The 22500-nt window shown below is 37.7% G+C and overlaps 2 protein-coding genes across 2 annotated transcripts; one reads left to right on the forward strand and one right to left on the reverse strand.

Annotated features, from left to right (window-relative positions):
• Nucleotides 1–803: 803 nt before the first annotated feature.
• LOC123507513 (EEF1A lysine methyltransferase 1-like) lies at nt 804–7565 on the reverse strand. Its single transcript, XM_045260426.1, has 4 exons — nt 7442–7565; nt 6207–6437; nt 4123–4270; nt 804–3946 (listed from the first exon to the last, which is right to left on the reverse strand). The coding sequence occupies exons 2-4, from the start codon at nt 6435–6437 to the stop codon at nt 3450–3452; spliced, it is 876 nt and encodes a 291-aa protein (XP_045116361.1). The 5' UTR covers nt 7442–7565; the 3' UTR covers nt 804–3449.
• Nucleotides 7566–8329: 764 nt separating this feature from the next.
• On the forward strand, nt 8330–20608 carry LOC123507502 (kynurenine aminotransferase-like). The gene is given in 12 exon segments (XM_045260412.1): nt 8330–8380; nt 10088–10223; nt 10854–11007; nt 11803–11929; nt 12473–12582; nt 15488–15610; nt 15869–15989; nt 17370–17536; nt 17815–18001; nt 18752–18842; nt 18844–18913; nt 20005–20608. Coding segments are annotated over 11 exon segments (1290 nt in total). The 5' UTR covers nt 8330–8380; nt 10088–10158; the 3' UTR covers nt 20080–20608.
• Nucleotides 20609–22500: the final 1892 nt, after the last annotated feature.

Genomic DNA, 22500 nt, shown 5'->3' on the forward strand with positions numbered 1-22500 from the left:
ACGTCTCCCTACGCTTCCCCACGCACTGCTGCTCATGCCCATACCATCCCCACGCCCCCTCACCTCCACGCACTTACCTCACGCCCATACCGCCCTCGTCCCTACCTCCCCTACTATCACAAGGTCGTCTGATGTGCAGGTTCGCTTATGTTATTACTGTTGCGTGTCTTTTGTAACACACACACATGGTACAAAAGTCTCTCACATACACACACACACATGGTACAAAAGTCTCACACACACACACACACATACACATGGTACAAAAGTCTCACACACACACACACACACACATGGTACAAAAGTCTCGCGCGTACACACGCACGCACACACAAACACACACAAAAAGGGAGGTTTCGCTGGTCTGTGTCCCAGATTCTCTCTCGGTGCTAAAATTATAAGTATGTAACTACTACTTGCACATCTTAACGCCAGATTAGTCATGGTAACTGATGTCATTGCAAAAGGCAGTGAGGAAAAAAAGAAAAGAGAATTTGAGGTCAATTTTGTCATTTTAGACACTAGAGAACACAGAGGAAAGTATGAAAAATTGCAAAAGATTTAAGTCACAATAAAAAAGTTAATAAATGAGTATGACAATAATAATAATGATGAAAATAATAATAAAATTGATAATAATAATAAAAATAATAATAACAATAATAATAATAATAATAATAATAATAATAAAAACAAGGATTATAGGTAAAAGTTTTTTCTTATGAACGAGTTGATAAATAAAGCTAATGATAATTACAATAGCAGCAACAGAGGGAACGATAAGGAACAATAACACACAAATCAATCTTGCTTGCATTGTGACAGATTCATGCCAGTCTGTCATTAATTTTATTTACAACACACTTGCCCGTTGCTGTGGCGTGATGCAGGCAGGGCTGGTACACTCGTCTCTAGCAGCGACGACAACGATGGCTAAAGCATTCAGTACCAAGGGAAAATAGACATTAGCTTAAACACAGTGAGAATGATTAATAAAAGTGCTTAGTGTTTATTTCTATGTGGGATATTTTGATTTTAAGCAGAAACATAGTGAGAAAATTATACATGAGTGTTTCTTGTGAGAGCCAGAAAGTGTCTATGAGGAACTAATAATTGATGTTAAGCATGAATACTGTAGTGAGAGCAATTCCTTATCATGTAAGGTGTTTGTGGAGGAAATTTTGATATGTTAGCATAAGTGCAATGAGAAAATTACAAAGTATTTGTTCGAAGAGATATTGATGTTAAATATAAAAGTAATAACAATAGTTAACAAGAAATTGATGTTTGTATAAATGTTACTAAGAATGTTAACAAAACTGCTTGTCATTCACTGGTGGAGGAAAATTAATGTCCAGTAGAAATACAATGAGAGGAATAATTGATAAAAGAATTAATGTTCAGAATAGACAGATCAATGCATTTTCTTCTCACTAGAGGTGCTTTTTGAATGCCACAAATGACTAAGGTTTTGTAATGGAGAAAGTAATACTAAGTTAATATTTTCTAACTGACAAACATACAAAAATTTTGTTAATTATGTTTATATTCACAAGCAGCAACATAACACTTTTTCCCAAGGCAGTGATGGAAAACATGGACTAAAGTGTAAGAACAGGAATGACAAACAAGAATGTTGATACAGAATGAATACATGTGATAAATGTAAGCAATAAGTGATGTTACATAAGAATTTTCATGACACTCAAGGCAAAAATTAATATCAGGTTTTTCTTAGGATAGCAATGGAAAAAAAAAATATATATATATAGATATGTATATGCAACTAAGCATGAAAAGTTTACAACAAACAGATTGACTACACAATTGTCAAGACACCAATGAAGAAATTAACATGAAGTTTTCTTAAGACAGTAATGAAAAAATGTTTGATTGTTTGGTATAAGTATAACAGGAATGATAAATGAAAATGTATACATAGAATGTATAGGTATGGAAAATACAGAATAAACAGAGTATTGCCAATATGCAGGTGAAAAAATGTTTGACAAATGTATGAAGACATGATAAATGAATATACTCATCATAGAAAATGTAAAGGAATAAACATACAATAAATTACAGTCATAATTGATGGGAAAATTCAGGTCAAGTTGTCTTAAGACATGAGTGAAAATACCATTTGGCGGTAATGTAACTAGAGGAATGCTAAAATGAATTGCTTTGCATTGAAGATGCAAAGATGTGATTCACATACAATAAATAAGACAAAACACTGATGGAAAAATGAATGGGAAAATAAACCCTAATGCTCAAACTTGCAGAGAATGTATAAACTATTTAAGTGTAAGACAAAAAAATATAGAAAATATTGCAATGTGTATATAGATATATAAGCTTTGATGTAATGCTTATTGTCATTCATAGCTCTGATAATAAACAAATAATGAATACATAGATAGACACATTTCTGATTAATGATAATTATTAAATGTTAAGCCCGTGTTGTAGCTCTTGTAGTATCTTGCCATAAAGTTTATTGTCCAGTATAACTTACAAATAATAAGTACACTTAATGATGTATGGTTAAAATGAGCAAAAACAGGTACACATAATTAACCGTGAAAGAAAGTGATAAGTAAAACCAATTCTAGATACTTGATAATTTATAAATAATATACAATTGAGTAGAAAACAGATACAAATAATGAATGATGAAAAAATAATATAAGTACAAAAGAAATAATACAAATAATGGCTAATGAAAGAAAATAATTACAACAAATGAATGATTAATGGTTTGAAATTAATTAGGTAGAAAATATGCATATAAATTAATGAGTGATAACAGAAATGATGGAGTATCAAAAACTGATGCACTTAATGACGACAATGACGAAATACAACCTGAAAGTATCTTTAAAAATACAAATAATATACAAAAGTTAAAAAAGGAAACATTAAAAGGAATAGTTGCACTTAAAGGATCGTGCCATCACCTCTACTACTACTACTACTACTACTACTACTACTACCCTGTTCCCAATATCACATTCTTAATTTCTTTTGTTTTTACTACATAGTACTTTATTCTTTATCTTGTTTTTTGTATAATTATTTTTCTTTCTTCCTCTGCTGCTACTACTACTACTACTACTATTACTACTACTACTACTACTACTACTACTACTATGAGTACCATAATAATAAATGCATAGATATCCTTATTTTAACCTAGTTACAATACACAGCCTTTTGAGGTATAACATAATAATAATAATAATAACAATAACAATAATGATAATGATAATAATAATAATAATAATAATAATAATAATAATAATAATAATAATAATTATAATAAAAGATAATAACTAATATTCTACATAACTTCTATGTATTCCTTATGACAGGATACACAATGTGATAATAGTAATAATAATAATAATAGTAACAATATACGTATATTAATTGCACTTAACAGGTAATCAGGTTTCAACACTGTCCCTCCTTTCCTCGTCCTTATTACAATTGTCACGGTCCCTTTCCTCCTCCTCTTCCTCCTTCTCCTTCCTCTTCACTTCCCTGTTATCATCACCGTCACTGTCACCACTGTCACCACTGTCACCGTCACTGATGAAACCCTCAGAACTGTAATTTGCATAAAACACAAATGGGTTGGCAAGATTATTAGAGTGATCGATGTCCGGCGCCCAGGACCTCCTTCGCGCCCCCAGCAAGCGGTCAGCCAAGTCCTCCATCAATTCCCCGGTCAACAGAATGATTTTCGCTTCTGGCTTTCCAAGATAGCGCACCGTGAGAGAGGTCTTGGTGAGGCAGTCGGTGGAAAGGTGAGGGGGGTCAGCCACTACCAGGTCAAAGGCGCCACGCAGGGTATTGTCAAGTGCCAGGGGCGAGCGGTAATCGTAGAAGTAAAAGTCACTTCCGAAACATGCAAATCTTGTGTCGTATTCAAGCAGGCTAACTGTAAGAGGGAGAGTGTGTAAGTGTGTGTGTGACTGTGTGAATTAGATAAGATACAAACAGGCAAATATGTATATAAAGATCACACATTACCAGCTTATTTGCTGTCAATATAAACATATTACAAGCTTATCCTATGAAAACACAAAGGAAAGAAATGCTAGGCCAACACGTCACCTTGGCACTGGTGTTCCTGAGCACGTAAGGTGCGGTAGAGTGTGGGACAGGAGAGGCAGGCAATGGTACCTTTATCACCCACCACTCGGAGACACTCGGAGGCGAGGCGTTTGGAGGTGGTGTCGGAATACCAGAATTGACTAAGGTTCTGTAATGGAGAAAGTACTTAGTTGCTATCTCCTGAGACACCAACCCTACACCTGTTGTGGTCTCGGGATTGGAGTATGTGTCGGTAAGGAACATTCTCATTGTAAAGGGTCAGAGGTGAACCAGGATATGTCATATCTTGCTATTTAAGTATTGTATCTTGTATCTGCTTCTTTGGGATTACTAAAATAACCTTATCTATTCATTCTGTGACTATTTCTGGACAAAAAATATTAATGAAAATTAACTGAATTGACCTAAACCTTAACTAACCTTTGGGATAAAAATGCTGATGTTATTTCAATATCATTAAACTCTCTTTTATCTCATCACCTTTACTCAATCATAACTCATCCACTTCTCAACTGAGGTGCCCAAAATCTCTCCTTCTTGCTGGTTCCTCTGTCTCCCTTCCCCTTCCTCCCTCTATAACCTCCATCCTCTCTCACCATCTTACCACTTGACCCTGCCTGCTTCTGTATTTCCTCCTACTTTTGACTTGATCTGTCCTATAAAGGACAATATTCTAAATTTGGATAATCCTCTTCAAAGTTCATCAGGCCCTTTACTAAATACTTTTTTGGTGCTCAAGCTCAGAAACTCTCGTAGATAAGAAAAAAATATCCAACAAACCTTTTTTTCACTTCCAGTATCTTCACTTACTTTTTTCACCTTTTCTCAATCTGAATTTATCCCTTCTGCATATTTTAAACTTTATCTTGCCTCTCCTTATATACAATTCCAGCTTCTTAAAAACTTCATTACCTTCATTTACTCATCTCTTAGATTCACCCAATTAAAGGTGCAAAGAATTTCTCCCCTCAGTATATCTTGACTCTACTTCCCTCTATATAATTCTAACTTCATACAAAACCTTCTTTTACTCTTCACTTACTCATCTCTTAATCAGACTCACTCATTTCTCAGTAAAAGTGTTCAGAATTTCTCCTCTCAATATACCTTGCCTCTCCTCTCTATACAATTCTGACTTCTACAAAACCTTCTGTTACTCGTCATTTACTCATCTCTTATGCAAACTTACCCAATTATCAGTAAAGGTGCCCAAAATTTCTCCTCTCCCTCTTTCTATGATAATAAGGAATATTTGCACAAAACTCTCTTACTCTTCACTTACTCAAACTCCTACAATTCTCAGTAAAGGTGCTCAGAATTTATCCTCTCAATATACCGTGGCTCTCCTCTCTATACAATTCTGACTTCTACAAAACATTCTTCTCTTACTCAGATTCCGTCAATTCTCAGTAAAGGTGCTAAATATTTCTCCTCTCAATATTTTTTTTTTTTTTGTGTTAAGGCCTATAGTGCCTGTAGGCATACTTGAAGAGTATAAAGTAAGAAGAGCTGTTCAGCTTCCGCTCATTAGTGGAGCAAGCAATTTTATTTATAGCGGTACCCATATTAGTGCCCATATCACCACCCAAGCATCTTTGGTGAAACCACCTAGAACCTGGGTATCATGGTGATGTAGATAACTTTAAACCACTCAACAAATGACAAAGTTTCAAAGTGGTATGTGGTGGGATTCGAACCTACGCATGGGTGCCACCCCGATCCCACATTCACCACATTATCCACTACACCACTGCCTCCTCCTCCTCTTGCCTTTCCTTCTCTCTATACAATTCTAACTTCTACAAAACCTTCTCTGATTCAGCTCTTACTTAAACTCAGCTAATTCTCAGTAAGGGGCCTACAAATTCCCCTCTCCTTCTCTCTATATATAATGCTAACTTCATGCAAAACCTTTTACTCTTTACTTACTCAATCACTCAATTCTTAGTAAAGGTGTCCAGATTTTCTCCTCTCCTCTCTATAAATTCTAACTTCATAAAAATACCTTCTTCTCTTACTATACAATTCTTAACCATACAAATCCTCTCTTACTCTTCACTTACTCATCTTTTACTCAGACTCACCCAGTTCTCAGTAAAGGTGTCTGGAATCTCTCCCTCCTGCACATCTCTCAGTCTGTCCTGCCTCTCCTCCTCCTCTCCATAGAACTCAAGCAGAGCCCCCAGTGTTGCTGCTGACAGCTGGGGTACCTCCTCTGAGTCTTCCGAGATAGATACTGACAGGGAGATTGACTCGTCCTCCTCCTCCTCCTCCTCCTCTCGCCTCCTCCTCTGGTCTTCCTCAACACTGTTCATCTGTAATTGTCATTTTTTGTTTTGTTTTTGCTTTTAATTATTCTCTTGTGATATTATGATAGGGCTGGTGTGATATATGGTCTAATGGTTTAACCTCTTAATTCTATGGTGGTGGTGGTAGTTGCAGTAGTAGTAGTAGTTGTTTATTAGTTAGGTAGTTAGTTAGTAGTAGTAGTAGTAGTAGTAGTAGTAGTAGTAGTAGTAGTAGTAGTAGTAGTAGTAGTAGTGGTGGTGGTATCAGTATACGAGTAGTATTAGTAGTAATAGTAGTAGTAGTAGTAGTAGTAGTAGTAGTAGTAGTAGTAGTAGTGATGGTGGTGATATCTGTATATGAGTAGTAGTAGTAGTAGTAGTAGTAGTAGTAGTAGTAGTAGTAGTAGTAATATAAGTAGTAGTAATATAAGTAGTAGTAGTAGTAGTAGTAGTAGTAGTAGTAGTAGTAGTAGTAGTAGTAGTAGTGATATTGGTGGTATCAGTATAGTAGTAGTAGTAGTAGTAGTAGTAGTAGTAGTAGTAGTAGTAGTAGTAATGATGGTGGTGGTATCAGTATATGAGTAGTAGTAATAGTAGTAGCTAGTAGTAATAGTAATGATGGTGGTGGTATCAATATACGAGTAGTAGTAGTAGTAGTTGTAATGATGGTGGTGGTATCAATATACGAGTAGGAGTAGTAGTAGTAGTAGTAGTAGTAGTAGTAGTAGTAGTAGTAGTAGTAGTAGTAGTAGTAGTAGTAGTAGTAATGAAATAAATCTTCTAACGCCAAAATAACACCAAGGAATCCCTAAAACAATAATTCACAACACAAGAGAACCCCTAAAACTAACACAACAGGAGTCCAAATTTTCACACGTCATTATCAAACCATTATTTCTCTCCTAACCACAGGACAGACACACATTTAACAGACCAGAAACAATAGATAAAGAGTCACGTTTTCCTTCAGTGTAAATAGAATGGCTTGAGAGAGTGAAGGAGAATTAAATATGAATAAAATAGAGACTCACCGTGACACGCTCTGCAGATGACAGCACGGCAGGAAAGGGCTTTGTACGGGGTTACATTTACCGAGCTTATTTGCTTATTTTGATATATTTTTCAACACAAATGTCATAAAACGTACTATAAAATAACAGTATTTGTTTTATTATTGTTTTTCTTTTGAGTATTATTGTATTGCTGATTTTTTTTATAATTTATTTCATGTATGACTATTTTTCTTGTTCTTTTTGTCAATATCATATGTGAATGTCTGTATTTCTAATAGAATATAATAAACCATGCTGTAAAAAATGTATTTATTTGTTTTCAATCATAAAAGTTCCTGTTTTAGGTAGTTGTATCTTTATAATTTATCTGAGAAAATCATTTTTTTTCTTCTTCTTTCTGCGGTATGGTATAAATGATTTCTTTAAAGGAGAGTATCACATAATGAATGATGATATGCACAATAAAAAAGATAAGCTGAATTTCATATAAAATTTTGTGGTACTCTGACATTTCATCTCGTGCCTCATTTTCTCAATTGTCTCTCTTTTAAGACACATCATGTAGGTGGGAACTTTATACAGAACACCTCCTCTTCCTTCTCCTCCTCCTCCTCTTCCTGTCTTGATGAACAGTATAAACGGAATGAGTTGCTGTTCTAAATCAGACCTCATCCTTTTTAGGCTACTGTTAGATGTGTCTATCTGTGTAATTCACCTCGGTCGTCTGCTGGTCACCCCAGCCAGTCTTCCCCATTACGGAGCGAGCTCAGAGCTCATAGACCGATCTTCGGGTAGGACTGAGACCACATCACACACAACACACACCGGGAAAGTGAGACCACAACCCCTCAAGTAACATCCTGTACCTATTTACTGCTAGGTGAACAGGGGCCACATTAATAAGAGGCTTGCCCATTTGCATCGCCGCGCCGGGATTCAAATCCGGCCCTCTCGATTGTGAGTCGAGCGTGCTAACCAATACACTACGCGGTGTGTGTGTGTGTGTGTGTATGTATGTGAGTGACCTTGTGCATTGAGTTAGCCGGTGCAGGGGAGTGAGTGAGTAACTGAGTGATATTAAGACCACCCAGGGTGCTCCCGCCCCTCCTTTCTTCTCTTGGTGTCTGAATAATAAGGTTGGGAGTGTTATGGACAAGTGGTAGTGCGCTAATTAGGAATGTAATATGTAGTGGTTAACCAGCTGCTACTTAGTAATGAGTTGCTTATTAGTGATTCCTCTTATTCTTATTAATTTTGTTGGAATACTGTTGTTTATTAGTCTAATTCTGCTAGTTAGGGATGTTGACAATTACTAGTGAATTAGGAACAGCTGCTTTTTACAAATTTTGGCTTACTAGTACCTACTGCCTTGTATTATTAGTGATCTTATTGGAATACTTTTTTTTCTTTTGCATTGTATTTATTAGGAAATGTTGTCAGGTATTAGTGGGCCAGGAACAACTGTTGTCTAGTTTGACTTTACTAGGACGGCTTACTAATATGTACTGCCTTTTATCCCTAGTTATTTCACTGGAATGTTTTTTTCTAGTTTGTTTTGCTAGTTAGACATGAACAGTTGCTGGGTATTAATTAAGCTTACTAGGCTCATTCATTAATAACTTGTCTTGTATCCTTAGTAGTTTTATTGAAATGTTTTTTATATCAATTTTTACTGATAATTACTTTTTATGAGTGTAAGTTACTTGGGTACCAGGAGCAGCTGTTCACTAGTACTAGTTCACGTGGCTTTTTATTGATTTTCAAGAATATTAACTTTGTTTCTTGCTCTGGTCTTCTAGCTAGTTGCATGTAAAGTAGTGTAAGTATTAGCTACTCACAGTGGTACGGTGCGAATCATGGCAGGAAGATTAGAAAGCAAGGCTGCAGGTTAGATATAAGAAAATATTTCTTTAGTCATAGGGTGGTAGACTTCTGGAATGCATTGCCAGAGACGGTTGTAAATAGCACTAGTTTGACAATGTTTAAAAACAGATTAGATAAGCACTTAAATTTATTAGATTTATAATTATGTATAGCACTGCATGATAGTTTTTATAAGAAATTTACTATAGTTAAATAAGACATGATCCCCATGTATGGGGACCACAAATTGTAGAGGATTTCGCTGCAGGACTTAGCCCTGTTAATGGGCCAAATATTTAGAATTAGTATATAATGTATTGTGTACTTGTAAGTGTATCTTTAAGTACTGATGACGAGGTCGCTGTGCGACTGATACAGGATAACCTAGATGGGTCCTGGTGGCCCTTTGTTATCCTATTATTTATGTTATGTTATGTTATGTTACAGTTGTTCACCTGCACTGGCCTTATAGCCCTATATTAAAAACTTGTTCGAATTTTTTAAGAGACCAGGAAGTTAAGAGCAGGCATATGTGGCTTGGTAAGAGGGCAAGAGGTGTTCTATTTTTTCTTCCTTTCTATTCCTTTGTGTACACATATAAGACATTTCACAAAAGTTCTTTAAATTCATTTTTTCTCCTTCAAATATGAGTAGAAATACTAAATGAGTATAATGCATTTCATAGTGAATTATTGTCATATGTGAAGCAACACTACCAATCATGTTGCAGGGTGGTAATGCTGACTGTGGCAAGAAAGGCAATACCACGTAGCCTTTTTAAGCAGTCTCGTGTATTCTCAGCCCAGCACAGACATAACAACCTTGCGGGTAATACAACAGGAGCCTCCCCAACCATCCAGCAGGCTACCACCATGTCCTCTGCCCCATCCCTGCCTTCCATTGCCACCAAGACACATGGCATTGAGAAGAGTGTGTGGTGAGAAGCTTATTGTTTTATGTGCTGAGCTATGGCCTAGGGCTTAAGAGGTGGTAGAAAAAAAAAGGCTCACTGAAGATGTCCTTGAATAGTGCCAGAAAGATCTACTGAAAAATTAAAGACATATTAGAAAGATTGTTAAGTTATCAGAGTTTAAGTCATAGTCATAGTCATAGTAGGAATTACAGAAACAGGCTAGGAGTTCTTGAGTTTTGCTTACTTTTCCTAACTTAGTAAAACTTGAGTAACTTTTGAGTATGTCTTCATGTATACTTTTATCTGGCTTGTTTGTTCTAGGGGATAATATTTTTGTACCGTAGTATTGTTTGAGAAATCTTACTTTTATCGAGCTGTAATGGGAGCCACTGGGGTGGGCAAGGGTGTTTTCATGTTTTAGTGATAGTTTAACAAGGATTCTGCACCTTCATTGGCTTCTACTGGGAGATATTCAAGTTTTTAATCATAGTTCAACAAGAAATTCACATCACAAATGAAAATAAAGTAAGAACCCGACTTATTATTTCAGTGAGCATTGTAATTTTTGATATTGTTTAGATCTCATGTACATTAGTTTGAGAAGCATTTGAGATCAGAATCTAAAACTGGAATTAATTAGTGGCTTGACTGCAGGGTTGAGTTCATTCAGCTTGCCTTGGAAGTGAAGCCTCTCAACCTTGGCCAGGGCTTCCCAGACTTTGCTGCCCCAGACCATGTGAGGAAGGCCCTCTCTGAAGCTGCTTCCAGCGAGTCCAACTTCTTGCTCAACCAGTATACTCGCAGCTTTGTAAGTCACTCAGATACTCACTCACTACAAGGAAAAGAAGGAAGGATGTGCTTATGTAAGTGTGATCACTGGAGAGAAGAGGACTCATGCTGTCCTGTCTCTATAATGACTTTTATCCAAATATTCTCTAAATTTATGGATTGTTTTGGCACACACAGTCTCATTAGTAAATTTATTCCTTGAAGAAAGTTATGTTTCTTGATGTCTCTTCTGCAAACACTCCTTTTCAATTTCCTTCCATGTCCTCTGGTAAATCTGTGCAAATATACTGTATATTTGATTACCATTAAGTCACACCTTCGTAAACCACTCAGTTAAATGCTACAAGGAGCAGGAGGGAGGCCATTCTGATACATATGTTTACTGTAAATTCTGCTTTGTAAGTCATTTATTTGTATACCACAAGGAACAGAAGGGAGGTTGTGTAAATATATATACGTAATTACCATTCATGATTCCTCAAGTATTGAAGTGCAGATCTCACAGAGTGAAGTCAAAATGGTTTTCCAAAATTTGAGAACAGAAGGATAGGGAAAAGTGGAGAGCAGTTCTGGAGGGATGGAAGTATCAGACATTCAAAAAGTACAAAGATCTTCTAAGGAGTAGTCTAGAAAGTGACATGAGATTGAAGAAAGTGAGAAAAAAGTTAATAAAGACAGAGCACATACATTACTAACAAGAAAAAATTTACTTAGGGAGAAATTAATGGCCTTTTCAGAGAGCAAGTGAAATTTCTGAGACATTTACATACATACACTTGTAGTGAGAGACACCTCAAGCTGCCCTCTTCCACAGGGTCACCCCCGCCTGGTCAATGCCATCTCCAAGGTGTACTCCAAGGTGGTGGGCAGGGAGATCAATCCCATGACAGAGGTGCTTGTGACAGCTGGGGCTTATGAGGCACTCTTTGTCTCTATCATGGGTAAGTGCTGGCCCTTCACTGCCTCCAGTCATCTTGAGTGTTAAGAATGAAAGATTTTTTTTTTCAAAGTTGTCAATGAGATTTTTTTAGTGCAATATAATCAAAGTTAGTGTTTTTTTTCCACTTTTTTAAATAGCTTTTTGTTGTCCTAAGTCAGAGTCTTCTGTTACACTAAAAAACACACCCAGTTTTGCACTTTTCTTAATCTTACTGTGATCTAGCAGTCTACTCACATAACCTGATACTTGATAGATGCTTGGATAACCATAGGAGGGAACAATCAATAATGAAAAGTGTAAGGGGGGTTGGGTGCACATCACTTCACTAACCAACACTTCAGGAAAATGTTTATGAGAAAGTATAATAGACACTTGACATGTTCCCTTTGCTCTTCTTGTTCAGATTTGACTGATGGAGGCAAGGTATGAACAATGAATAGCAGAAGTAAGCATTGCATGTCACTTCACTAACCAAGACTGCTTAGGCAGGTGTATATAAGAGAATGTGGTAGATACCTGACATGTTCCTGGCCTTCCCTCACAGGTTTGGTCAATCCGGGTGACGAGGTGATCATCATTGAGCCGTTCTTTGACTGCTATGTGCCACAGGTCAAGTTGGCTGGTGGTACCCCAGTCTTTGTGCCGCTGCGCCCGGTGAGTGCCAACAGGGTCACTCATCCCTCATGTTCTGCCCTGACATCGTGCTGTCTCTCACATAAATGTGGCAGTCACAAACACTACATAACTCATAAATATTTAAAGTTATTTGCATTCCTAAAAAAAAGAATTTATAATACAATGTAAATATTTGCTTTAAAGTTTTGAAAAATATCTTTTCACATTATAATTTTCATTTACTATATTTTGTTGTTTATTTATTTTTTTTCAGGTTGCATTTTTCCATATTAATTTTTATCATTGTTAAGTTTTATCCTTTACATTTCCTTAATAACATATTCATTCACTTTCACAAGACATCCAGGCAAATATTGGTGGCGGCAAGAGGTCACTGGGACAAGGCACCACACATGCACACTCACACACAATTGCATTTTGTTCCAAAGCATTCTCTCCAACACCTCAACCTCTTGGCTTTCAAACAGTGACAGGGAGGCAGCTGCAGTGCCCAAGGGTCAGTAGTATTGGTTATCCTGTGCTTATGCTTGTCTGATTTCTGTTCGGTGTCTGTGCTGATTAAGAGTTGGCTTCATTTTCTATACAGTGTGATGTGACTGAGACTGCTTACTGGAATACAAAGGAATACAAAGGAAAGACCAAGCAACAACAGACCCTGGGGTCCTTACTAGGCTGCTTGGTTAACTATTATATACTAACTACATAGTGTTAGAGACAGGACAGGAAAGCAGAAGGCTCCTCCCCATCCACCCATCCCACCAGCCGAAGCTGGCTGGAAAAGGAAAGGCACCATGTGGTATTGAAAAACCAAATGGAATTTTAGAGGATAGAGAAAGGAAGTTGTAATCTACGTCTACTCTTGTTTGTGGGGGACTATGTAGGTGCTTGACGGTTATGTGCGTGGGTGGAGTCACAGTGTGGATGTCGGAGGGGTGGTACGGCAGCCTTGCCTGGCGCTTTCAAGGAAGGCAGCAGTCAATCAGGCCCCAGCTCCGTTCACTCCACTGAGTAAGCGTACTTTCCCTTTGAGGGACGCCGTACACTGATTTCCTCCTGCAACATTGATCCCTGGTTGTCCCGATGGTGATGAAAAATTAACAGGGCCCTAGACAAACACAACCCGTCACAGGTCGAAAGTGGGAGTAGTGACCGTTAAGGTGGAAATTCGTTAATTTGGTCAAAAAAATTGAAAAATTGGAAACTTGGTACTTGGGTTCGTCTCTGGAGAGGGAAGCCATGGCCGAAGTTGCCAGGCACATAACGCACTGCTTACCTGGTAATGGCGGGTTTAAAGGGCCGGCCCTTTCAATACCCAAGCGTGCATACGCCCTTTTCTTCTAGTCTTTGTTTTGCTTGTATTTATTATTTTTTTTGAGCTGTTTTATTTATTTTTGCGTGATGTACGATAGTTTAGTATCAGGCAGTGAGGGTGAGGAAGACGCTACTCCCTCAGTACCAATCGATACAGCCTTAGGAGTGCGTGCGTGCAGCCTACCTGTTGATCGTATTTTACACGTGTTGGGTTCCCAAATTGTGACAATGCCACGTGTAAGGCCATGATGTAACATGGCCTGAAACTATCTAAACAGCCACTACCAGCCTCCAAGCAGTTGTCAAGGGATTATGTAAGTACATATCTGAGTTTGGTACATATTGGAGTGAGTTATTTTTTTTTTTTTATACCATGTGGGCTTTTCACGGGAATTTATGGGCTAAAGGGATACTTTTAGGGTACCTCCTATCTTAAAGCCCACCTGCTAGGAAACCGTTGCCCAGTGAGGAAGCGAGTTATGTGGGGTTTTGAAGATGTTCACAGAAGAATGCGTTTTTCTCGACTTTCAGTTTTTCAGCATATACTGTTGAATAACTTTTTCAGTAATTGGTCAATTTCAAAAATTTTTGCAGCAAAATGATCAACAACCTCATCTTAACAAATGCTAGCATGATAATGCATGAACTCACTCAAATAAATTTACAACAGGCTTATAAACTCAAATTTTGATGAAAAAAAGGTAACAATTTGGCGTGTAATGAAATTGTTATAACATAGGTTATGTGTATGCCGATGCTAACATTTATTTGTTGTTATGTATATTATATGTGGTTAAGAGGAAATTGCCACACTGTTATTAGTTTTGATTTTATAATGGTATTTTGAATTATTTTCTTATCGCCGAAAAAATATTTATTGCAAAAAAACTACGCCACATTTGTGTACCAAATTAACACTGAAGACGTACACCATAAACGTACACCTTGTGTATAAATATTATTGAATTCGGTGAAAAAATAGCAATGGGAGAGCCAAAAAACCGATATTGATATCGAGTCATCGAATTACCACCTTAACTCAGGGTTATCTGTGAGTGTAAGTATAGTATAGTATAGTGTAAATGTGGACACAATGTAGAGGTCAAGAGGTGGTGTGGCAGCCTTGCCTGGCGCTTTCGAGGGAGGCAGCAGTCAATCAGGCCCCAGCTCCATTCAATCCACTGTAAAAGTGTACTTCCCACTAAGGGGCGCCGCACACTACATGGTTATCCCCTGCAGCAGTGACCCCTGGTACTTTAATTCCCGATGATGATCACTACTGTCAGGGCTCCTGACTTTCTACAGCCTGTCACAGGTCGAGAGTAGTAGTAGTGACCGTTAACTCGGGGTTGTCTGTGTCGTGTAAGAGAGGGAGAAAGAGGAGGAGCTTGGGATGTTGTGCTGGGGTAGGGAGGGTGATGAGGTGATTAGTGGAAAAGGAAAAGTGGTGAGTTTCTGTAAGATTAGGAAAGGAAAACCTATACTCTTACAGAGAGAAATGGAAAGATTTGGAACAAGTAAAGGTATCTCATATACCATCCATCTTGAAATCTTAGAGAACACAGGTCAAAATACACCAGATAACATCATATACCTTATCCTTCATTTGCAGAAAAAGACAGAGGGAGTGACAAACTCAGGAGACTGGGTGCTGGATCCTGCTGAGCTTGCTGCTGCTTTCAATAGCAAGACCAAGGCTATCGTGGTCAACACTCCCAATAACCCACTAGGAAAGGTATGACTCGGGTGTCGTGTTAGGTGGGTCATGCATAATCAGCCAGGAGAAACAATGTAATGAATGCTAGGAAGAAATTAACAAATGATGAAAGTTATAATGTTTTCTATTCCTTGGTGTGGACTGAGCATTATATATCAGAGAGGAGAAAATGAGGCAAATTTATCATGATATTGTTAGTGTTATATTTAGCCATTCTTTTCATTATCAAGGAAACTGAAACACAAAATAAATCATGACTGCTGTTATCTTTCACAGGTGTATAAGAAGGAGGAGCTGATGATGATTGCAGACCTATGCAAGAAATACAATAGTGTTGCTATAATGGATGAAGTGTATGAGTGGATGACATACACTGGCCAGGAGCACTGCAGGATGGGTGAGTGGCTCTGTCATGAGAACGGTTTTATTGGTTGCCACATGTGTGTAAGTCTGTAACCCTTGCAACCTTGGCCTGCTCTCATTCACTGTTTTTGTTGGTGACTATACATACAGGGTGTAACATGAGTTTGTGTGGATATTGTTTCAAGTGAGGTGTGGATGATTCAGTTATGATCTGTGCAAGTTTTGGAGCAATACAGTATTCTATAATGAGATAAGTGGTTGTTAATGAACTGGTGATGTACAAATAAATTATAATACAAGGATAGTATGGCTGTAATTAATGAAAAATAAAATAATTTACTATGTGACACCATGCCTGTCTGGGTAGAGAGGAGGATGAAGGAAGGCTGGTATTAAATCAGCTCATTATCAACAATGGCGTAACACCACACCAAGAGTGTGACAGTTAATACATTGCACACCAAGATTGTGAAATCTTCATAGCTTTGAGAAATCAAATAATTGTGATGCCACACACCAACAGTAATATAAAGCACTGTTTTATTTGTCAGTAATTACAGCCATGCTATTCTTGTGTTATGGTGTCTAAAGTTAGCATGTGCTCATTGCATCTGGTTTCAGAAACAATTAAATTTAGCTTCCTTGTTGATGTACAATTTTATTTGAAAGTCATACATGAAATACTAACAGTTTGAATAAGCTGAAAAGTTCACAGAGAAAAATATTTCCAATATCATGAAAATACAAAAATGGATTATTTAAAAAGGCAAATAATATTGGGTATTATGAAACAGCATATCTATATACTGTCTATATTGGGTATTATCAAACAGCATATTTATATACTATCTATATAAGAATGTTATAGTAAATGCTTACTTTTTCTAGAACACTTGTGTTGTCACTAGTGTAATGTTTATCAGTAAATCACTGGTCCTTTAATACCATGTGTCTCATTATGGAATATTGCAATGCTCCAAAACTTGTAGAAATCATGATGGAATAATTCACAATTTCACTGCCATCAATACTTACCCTGCCTGTCTGTTCCCCACCCTTGCAAAACTTTGATTTCCCAACATGGTTAGATAATATGTCAACAAGTATATGTGCAGAGAACTTTTTGAATAACCTGTATTTATTTATTATTTATTTATTTATTTTTTTTTATGTACAGCAATACCTCCAAGCTTGTGTCACACCCTGTATAAAGTCTCTCGAATGCTTGCAGCAATGGCTCTCTCTCTAACTATTTTGCTGGTTATCATGCATGTAAGTCTCATATATGCTTGCAGTTGTACTTTTATACTTTCGGATCTAGGAAGCATTTGACTTTATTATAATTATGTGAAGAAGTACATGTGTGTGTGTCTGTAAAGAGCCCTGGAGTAGTGGATATGTTGGCCCTTTCCAGCCACCCTTCCTGGAATGTGGGACAGATGCATCACCATTGGCTCAGCTGGCAAGACCTTCTCTGTGACTGGCTGGAAGATTGGGTGGGCATATGGTCCTGCACACCTGCTGAAGGGTGCACAGGTTGTCCACCAACACTCTGTCTACACCTGCAGCACTCCAATTCAGGTGTGTAGTGATGAAAGACAGACAAACTCACACTCATTATTTAAAAAGAAATATATTACAGATAAAAAGATAAACAATACATTTCTTATACATCAGTACCTATACAGAAAATCCTTAATATTCAGAAGGGAAAAACATCGGAATATATTTTAAAACATTCAAATACTGTAATATCCAAAGTAGCTTAAAAGGAAAGGTTCAAAGTGGCTTATGATTAAAGAAGGATAAATTAAATAACAATGAAATGGTTAAACTGATGAAACATTTAATCCCTTCAGGAGGCAGTGGCACAAGGGTTTGAGAAGGAGCTGGAGTTGTACGGCACCCCAGAGTGTTATCTTCAGTCCCTGGCAGTGGAGCTAGAGGAGAAGCGTGACATGGTAGTCAAGCTTCTAACAGACGCTGGACTGAACCCCATCGTGCCAGAGGGCGGCTACTTCATCCTTGCTGACGTGCGGGATATTGGTCAGTGTCAGGAGTTAAAGCTCTTTCTGTTTAAGTATTGCCATAAATCCATCAGAACATTGTCTTATCTCTCTCTCTCTCTCTCTCTCTCTCTCTCTCTCTCTCTCTCTCTCTCTCTCTCTCTCTCTCTCTCTCTCTCTCTCTCTGTGGTAGAGGGGTATAATAACATGATTACTTATTTGTTATTGCTATTACTCTTAGTTCACTCTTTCATGTCTTAAATGTAATGATGGAAGACTCAAGGCTGGCCAAAATACACTCAGGTCTCTTTGTTCTCTTTAACTTGATGTGTAAGGTGTTAGGGTTGTGTTTCTGTGAGTTTACTGGTAGATTTGCTGGTTAGTGAAAGCCTTGCATTCCATAAGATCAGTGTCCAGTGTCTTTATTATAGGATGCATGATAATCTTATTTCTATGTGTCTCTCAGTCAGTTTATTCCATTGCTGCCAGTGATAACATGATAACCTTATTTCTGTGAATGCTCTGACAAGTAGAAGTTATCCTGCAACATTCAGATCAGTGACTCAGTTGTTTCAGTCCAAGGCAGGGCATCACGTTGCCTCTTGTACTATTTAATTTTTTATTTATTTATTTTTATTTGATTATTTATATAAGCGGGGAAAACTGGTCAAGGACAACAAAAATGATTAAACAAAAAGGCCTACTTAGGTGCCAGTCTCTGTGCATTTCTAAGATAGTTAGCCTAAAGAATGGGGTAAATGTCCTGAAACCTCCCTTCCTCTCTCTCCAGTCAACAAGGTGGACATTGGAGGCGACCTTAACGAACGGAAGGACTTTAGGTTTGTCAAGTGGCTGTCACGGAACCGCAAGCTGCAAGGAATCCTCCTCAGCCTTCTACTCCCCACAGCATGGAGACATCGGGGAGAACTACATCCGTTTCTGCTTCATCAAGGCAAGTGACTTAGTGTTCAGATGTACAGATGGTAGAATAATTTTCATACCCTTACTTCTTACTAGAGTTTTTTTTTTTTTTCTGTTTATGCAGGAGGGATAACTGGCCAAGGGCAACAAAATATGAGAAAAAAAGGCCCACTGGATTGCCAGTTATCCAAAATTCAGAGACAAATGTCTTGAGACCTCCCTCCTAAAAGATGTCAAGTCGTAGGAAGGTGGAAATACAGAAACAGGCAAGGAGTTCCAGAGTTTATTAGTGAAAGGTATGAATGATTGAGACTACTGCTTAACTCTTGCATTAGAGAGTTGGACAGAATAGGGGTGAGAGGAAAAAGAAAGCCTTGTGCAGCGAGGCTGCAGGAGGAGGGGAGGCATGCAGTTAGCAAGATTAGTAGAGCAGTTAGCATGAAAATAACGATAAAAGATAGAAAAAGATTTAACATTTCAGCGGTGAGAAAGAGGCTGAAGACAGTCAGTCAGAAGAGGGTAGTTGATGAGATGAAAAGTTTGATTCCACCCTTTCTAATAAAACTGTGTGAATGGAACCCTCCCAAACATGTGAAAAGTACTCCATACAAGGACGGATAAGGCCCTTGTACAGAGTTAGCAGTTGGAGGGACAAGAAAAACTGGCAGAGATGCCACAGAGTTACTTGTCCTATAAATGACATGCTATTTCAAAAGGATTTTAATAGGTGAAATGTCAATGGCCATAAGTGATGACATGTCATTTAAGCCACACCTCCTTTCTCAACCCCACTCAATGTCCATATCCACCTCCTCATCCCCACTCCCTCCTTGTTTCTCCATTTCTTACACTCTACCTTCCTATCACTTCCATCTAATTCTAAGGTCTTCCCCCACCTTCTCTCTCTCTCTCTCTCTCTCTCTCTCTCTCTCTCTCTCTCTCTCTCTCTCTCTCTCTCTCTCTCTCTCTCTCTCTCTCTATATATATATATATATATATATATATATATATATATATATATATATATATATATATATATATATATATATATATATATATATTCAACTGGAAAATATGAATAATTTGATCACTTTATATATATGAAAACCTTTGGTTCTACAGGAGGACAAGAATCTGCAGAAAGCTGGTGAGATCCTGCTTGCCCTCAAGAAAGACATTGAGGAAGGGAAGGTGTGAGCAAAATGTAGTAGCTATTGTAAGTCTTCCCAACAAACAAATGAACTCTATTTTGGTAAGACACAGTATACAGTAGTACTTTACCTTTTATCAAACAAGATAATGGAACAAATATGAATAACTGGACAAAAGATAAAGTGGTATAAGTTTTCTTCTTCTGTGATTTTATTCTTGTGGTTTTGGTTATCTCCCAGACCTTCCTAAAGAGGACATGAAACTTGCACAACTGTCAGTAACCTTACACACAGCATTAAACATTAAACTTTGCTTGTCTTTACCTGTTTATTTGTTTCTATACATAAATTTCTATGATCTTTGAAAACTCTCTCTTCCACATTCATTAGTTAGTCTATTGAGTGTATTCCAGATGTATTATGTTGTCATATCGGCATATTTTGATGTGTGTGGTCATTACTAGTTATTAGTAATATTCAGTCTGTACAATTACTCTTTAAACATTATTCTGTGTGGTTGAATGTTTTATGACATGCTGCCATTGTTATGTATATCAGTAAATCTTATTTGTTCATCCTTTGCCTTCTTTACCACCAAATGTATTGCAGTGTGTGGTGAGTGTGTTAGTGAAATATGAGTCGATTTACCTGTGTTGTAGTGTGTGTGTTTTGGGGTGATTGTGGTGAAGATATGGTAGTGAGTGTAAAAGGTGTGTGGTGGTGAGTGTAGAAGTTATAGTGATGACGATAGATACATTGAGATGATGAATATCTTGCATGGTGGAAAATGAGACCGATGTCGTATGTGTGTGTGTGTGTGTGTGGGGTTATTGATAAAGATGTTGCTTGCTGGTAAATAACTTGTGTTAGATGCGTGTTGGAGGCGTGTGAGGGGACTAATGTCACGAGGGAGGGGTTGGCAGGGCGGTGTGAATATCAACAAACAATAGGAAATACGAGTGTTGATGAGAAGGGACAGGAAGTGAGGCACCACGCCCATGCCGTCAACACACAAAGGAGGGATGGCAGGGAGACTGTGTCATTAGAGAGAGAGAGAAAGAGAGTAGCGAGTGATGACAAAAGATACGATACACCAACATCCGTTATATATAAAATGAAAGAAACATTGAATTATGAACAACTAAAGCACATTTTGCATCAATATTAGGAAAACACTGCTCTGATTTCATTTATAAACCAAAAAGATTATTACAAATAGAATAAGAGGAAAACGCATCATTCATCCATATTAAAAAAAAAAAACTATGGAAAATTAGTTAAAGATGATACAATATTACAAACTTGACAACCGAACTCTCTCCCTCTCCTCATCCCTACCCCATCTCAATAAACTGTAAACAGATGACCTCAGCTTCCCCTTGACCTCTGACCTGAGTGACCCAAGCCCCAGTTGTTGACGGGCGGGTGCAGCTGTGAGTGTTTAGGAGCAGCTGTCAAGGTGAGGCTGGCGGGAAGAGGAGGAGGAGGAGGGAGAAGAGGAGAGGGTATCTAATTTCCTTACTTTCTTGTTCTAGTGTTATAAGTTTCGATGCTTTTCTTACTTTAGACTGAAAGGAAAAAAAATGAGTAACTTTTTACGTTTAATAGGAAATGGAAGAGAATGAAGTCAAGGAGGTGAAGGAAAATAAGCGAGGTTTTCTGGTTTTCTTACTTTCCTGTTCTAGTGTTATAACTATCAGCTATTTTCCTATTAAAGACTTGAATAATAATGATAATAATAATAATAATAATAATGAACTTCCGTTGTTTTCTTCAGTTCGTTTATCTCTCGTCTATTTTTACGTTAGAATAAAAGAACAAGAGGAAGAGAAATTAGAGAGACTAGCTAATTATCTTTCTTTCTGCTGTTATCAATAATTTTCTACCTAAACCTTAAGAAGGAAAAAAAAAACATTAATTTTTCACTCGTCTTTTCCTGCATCAGTCCATTTCCACGTTAATTTTCTGTTTAGCTCGAAGCGATGATTGGATCTCGTCTTCCCTCGAAATCTTCATCACTTTTTCACGTCTTTTATGATTTGGTCGCCTTTATCAATATTCCCATCACGGACTTCTATCTTTACATCTTCCTCTTCCCGGACGGAGAGAGCGTGGGTGAGGAGATAGCGTGGTTATGAAAGTAAGACGAAGAGGGAGGAGATGCTGTACTGATAACTCTCTCTCTCTCTCTCTCTCTCTCTCTCTCTCTTTAGGCTGTCCCATTCAAGGTGACACGGCCAGGTTGGTTCACAGCCGCCTGCGCTAACAAGGGAAACATGCAGTGATACACACTTCCCTTCAACACTGGCAGGCTAATGAGGCACGCTTCTCCGTACATTGTCACAGGGTCACGATGCACAATGAGTCACTGTGATTGACGCCGCCAGCCCATTGACACATGCAGGAAGTGTCAGACAGGGATGGATTAAGACGATTATTTTTTTTCTGATACACTGAAGGTTCACAT

Source organism: Portunus trituberculatus, chromosome 22, assembly GCF_017591435.1.
Source record: "Portunus trituberculatus isolate SZX2019 chromosome 22, ASM1759143v1, whole genome shotgun sequence".
NCBI lineage: Eukaryota > Metazoa > Arthropoda > Malacostraca > Decapoda > Portunidae > Portunus > Portunus trituberculatus.

What these genes read in the sequence shown, in the direction of transcription:
- LOC123507513 (XM_045260426.1), bottom strand. Translation starts at nt 6,437, where the DNA reads ATGAACAGTGTTGAGGAAGACCAGAGGAGGAGGCGAGAGGAGGAGGAG. An exon ending in ACACCTTTACTGAGAACTGG is followed by an intron (nt 4,271 to 6,206) that starts GTGAGTCTGAGT and finishes TCTCCATTACAG; the next exon opens with AACCTTAGTCAATTCTGGTA. An exon ending in TCAGGAACACCAGTGCCAAG is followed by an intron (nt 3,947 to 4,122) that starts GTGACGTGTTGG and finishes TCCCTCTTACAG; the next exon opens with TTAGCCTGCTTGAATACGAC.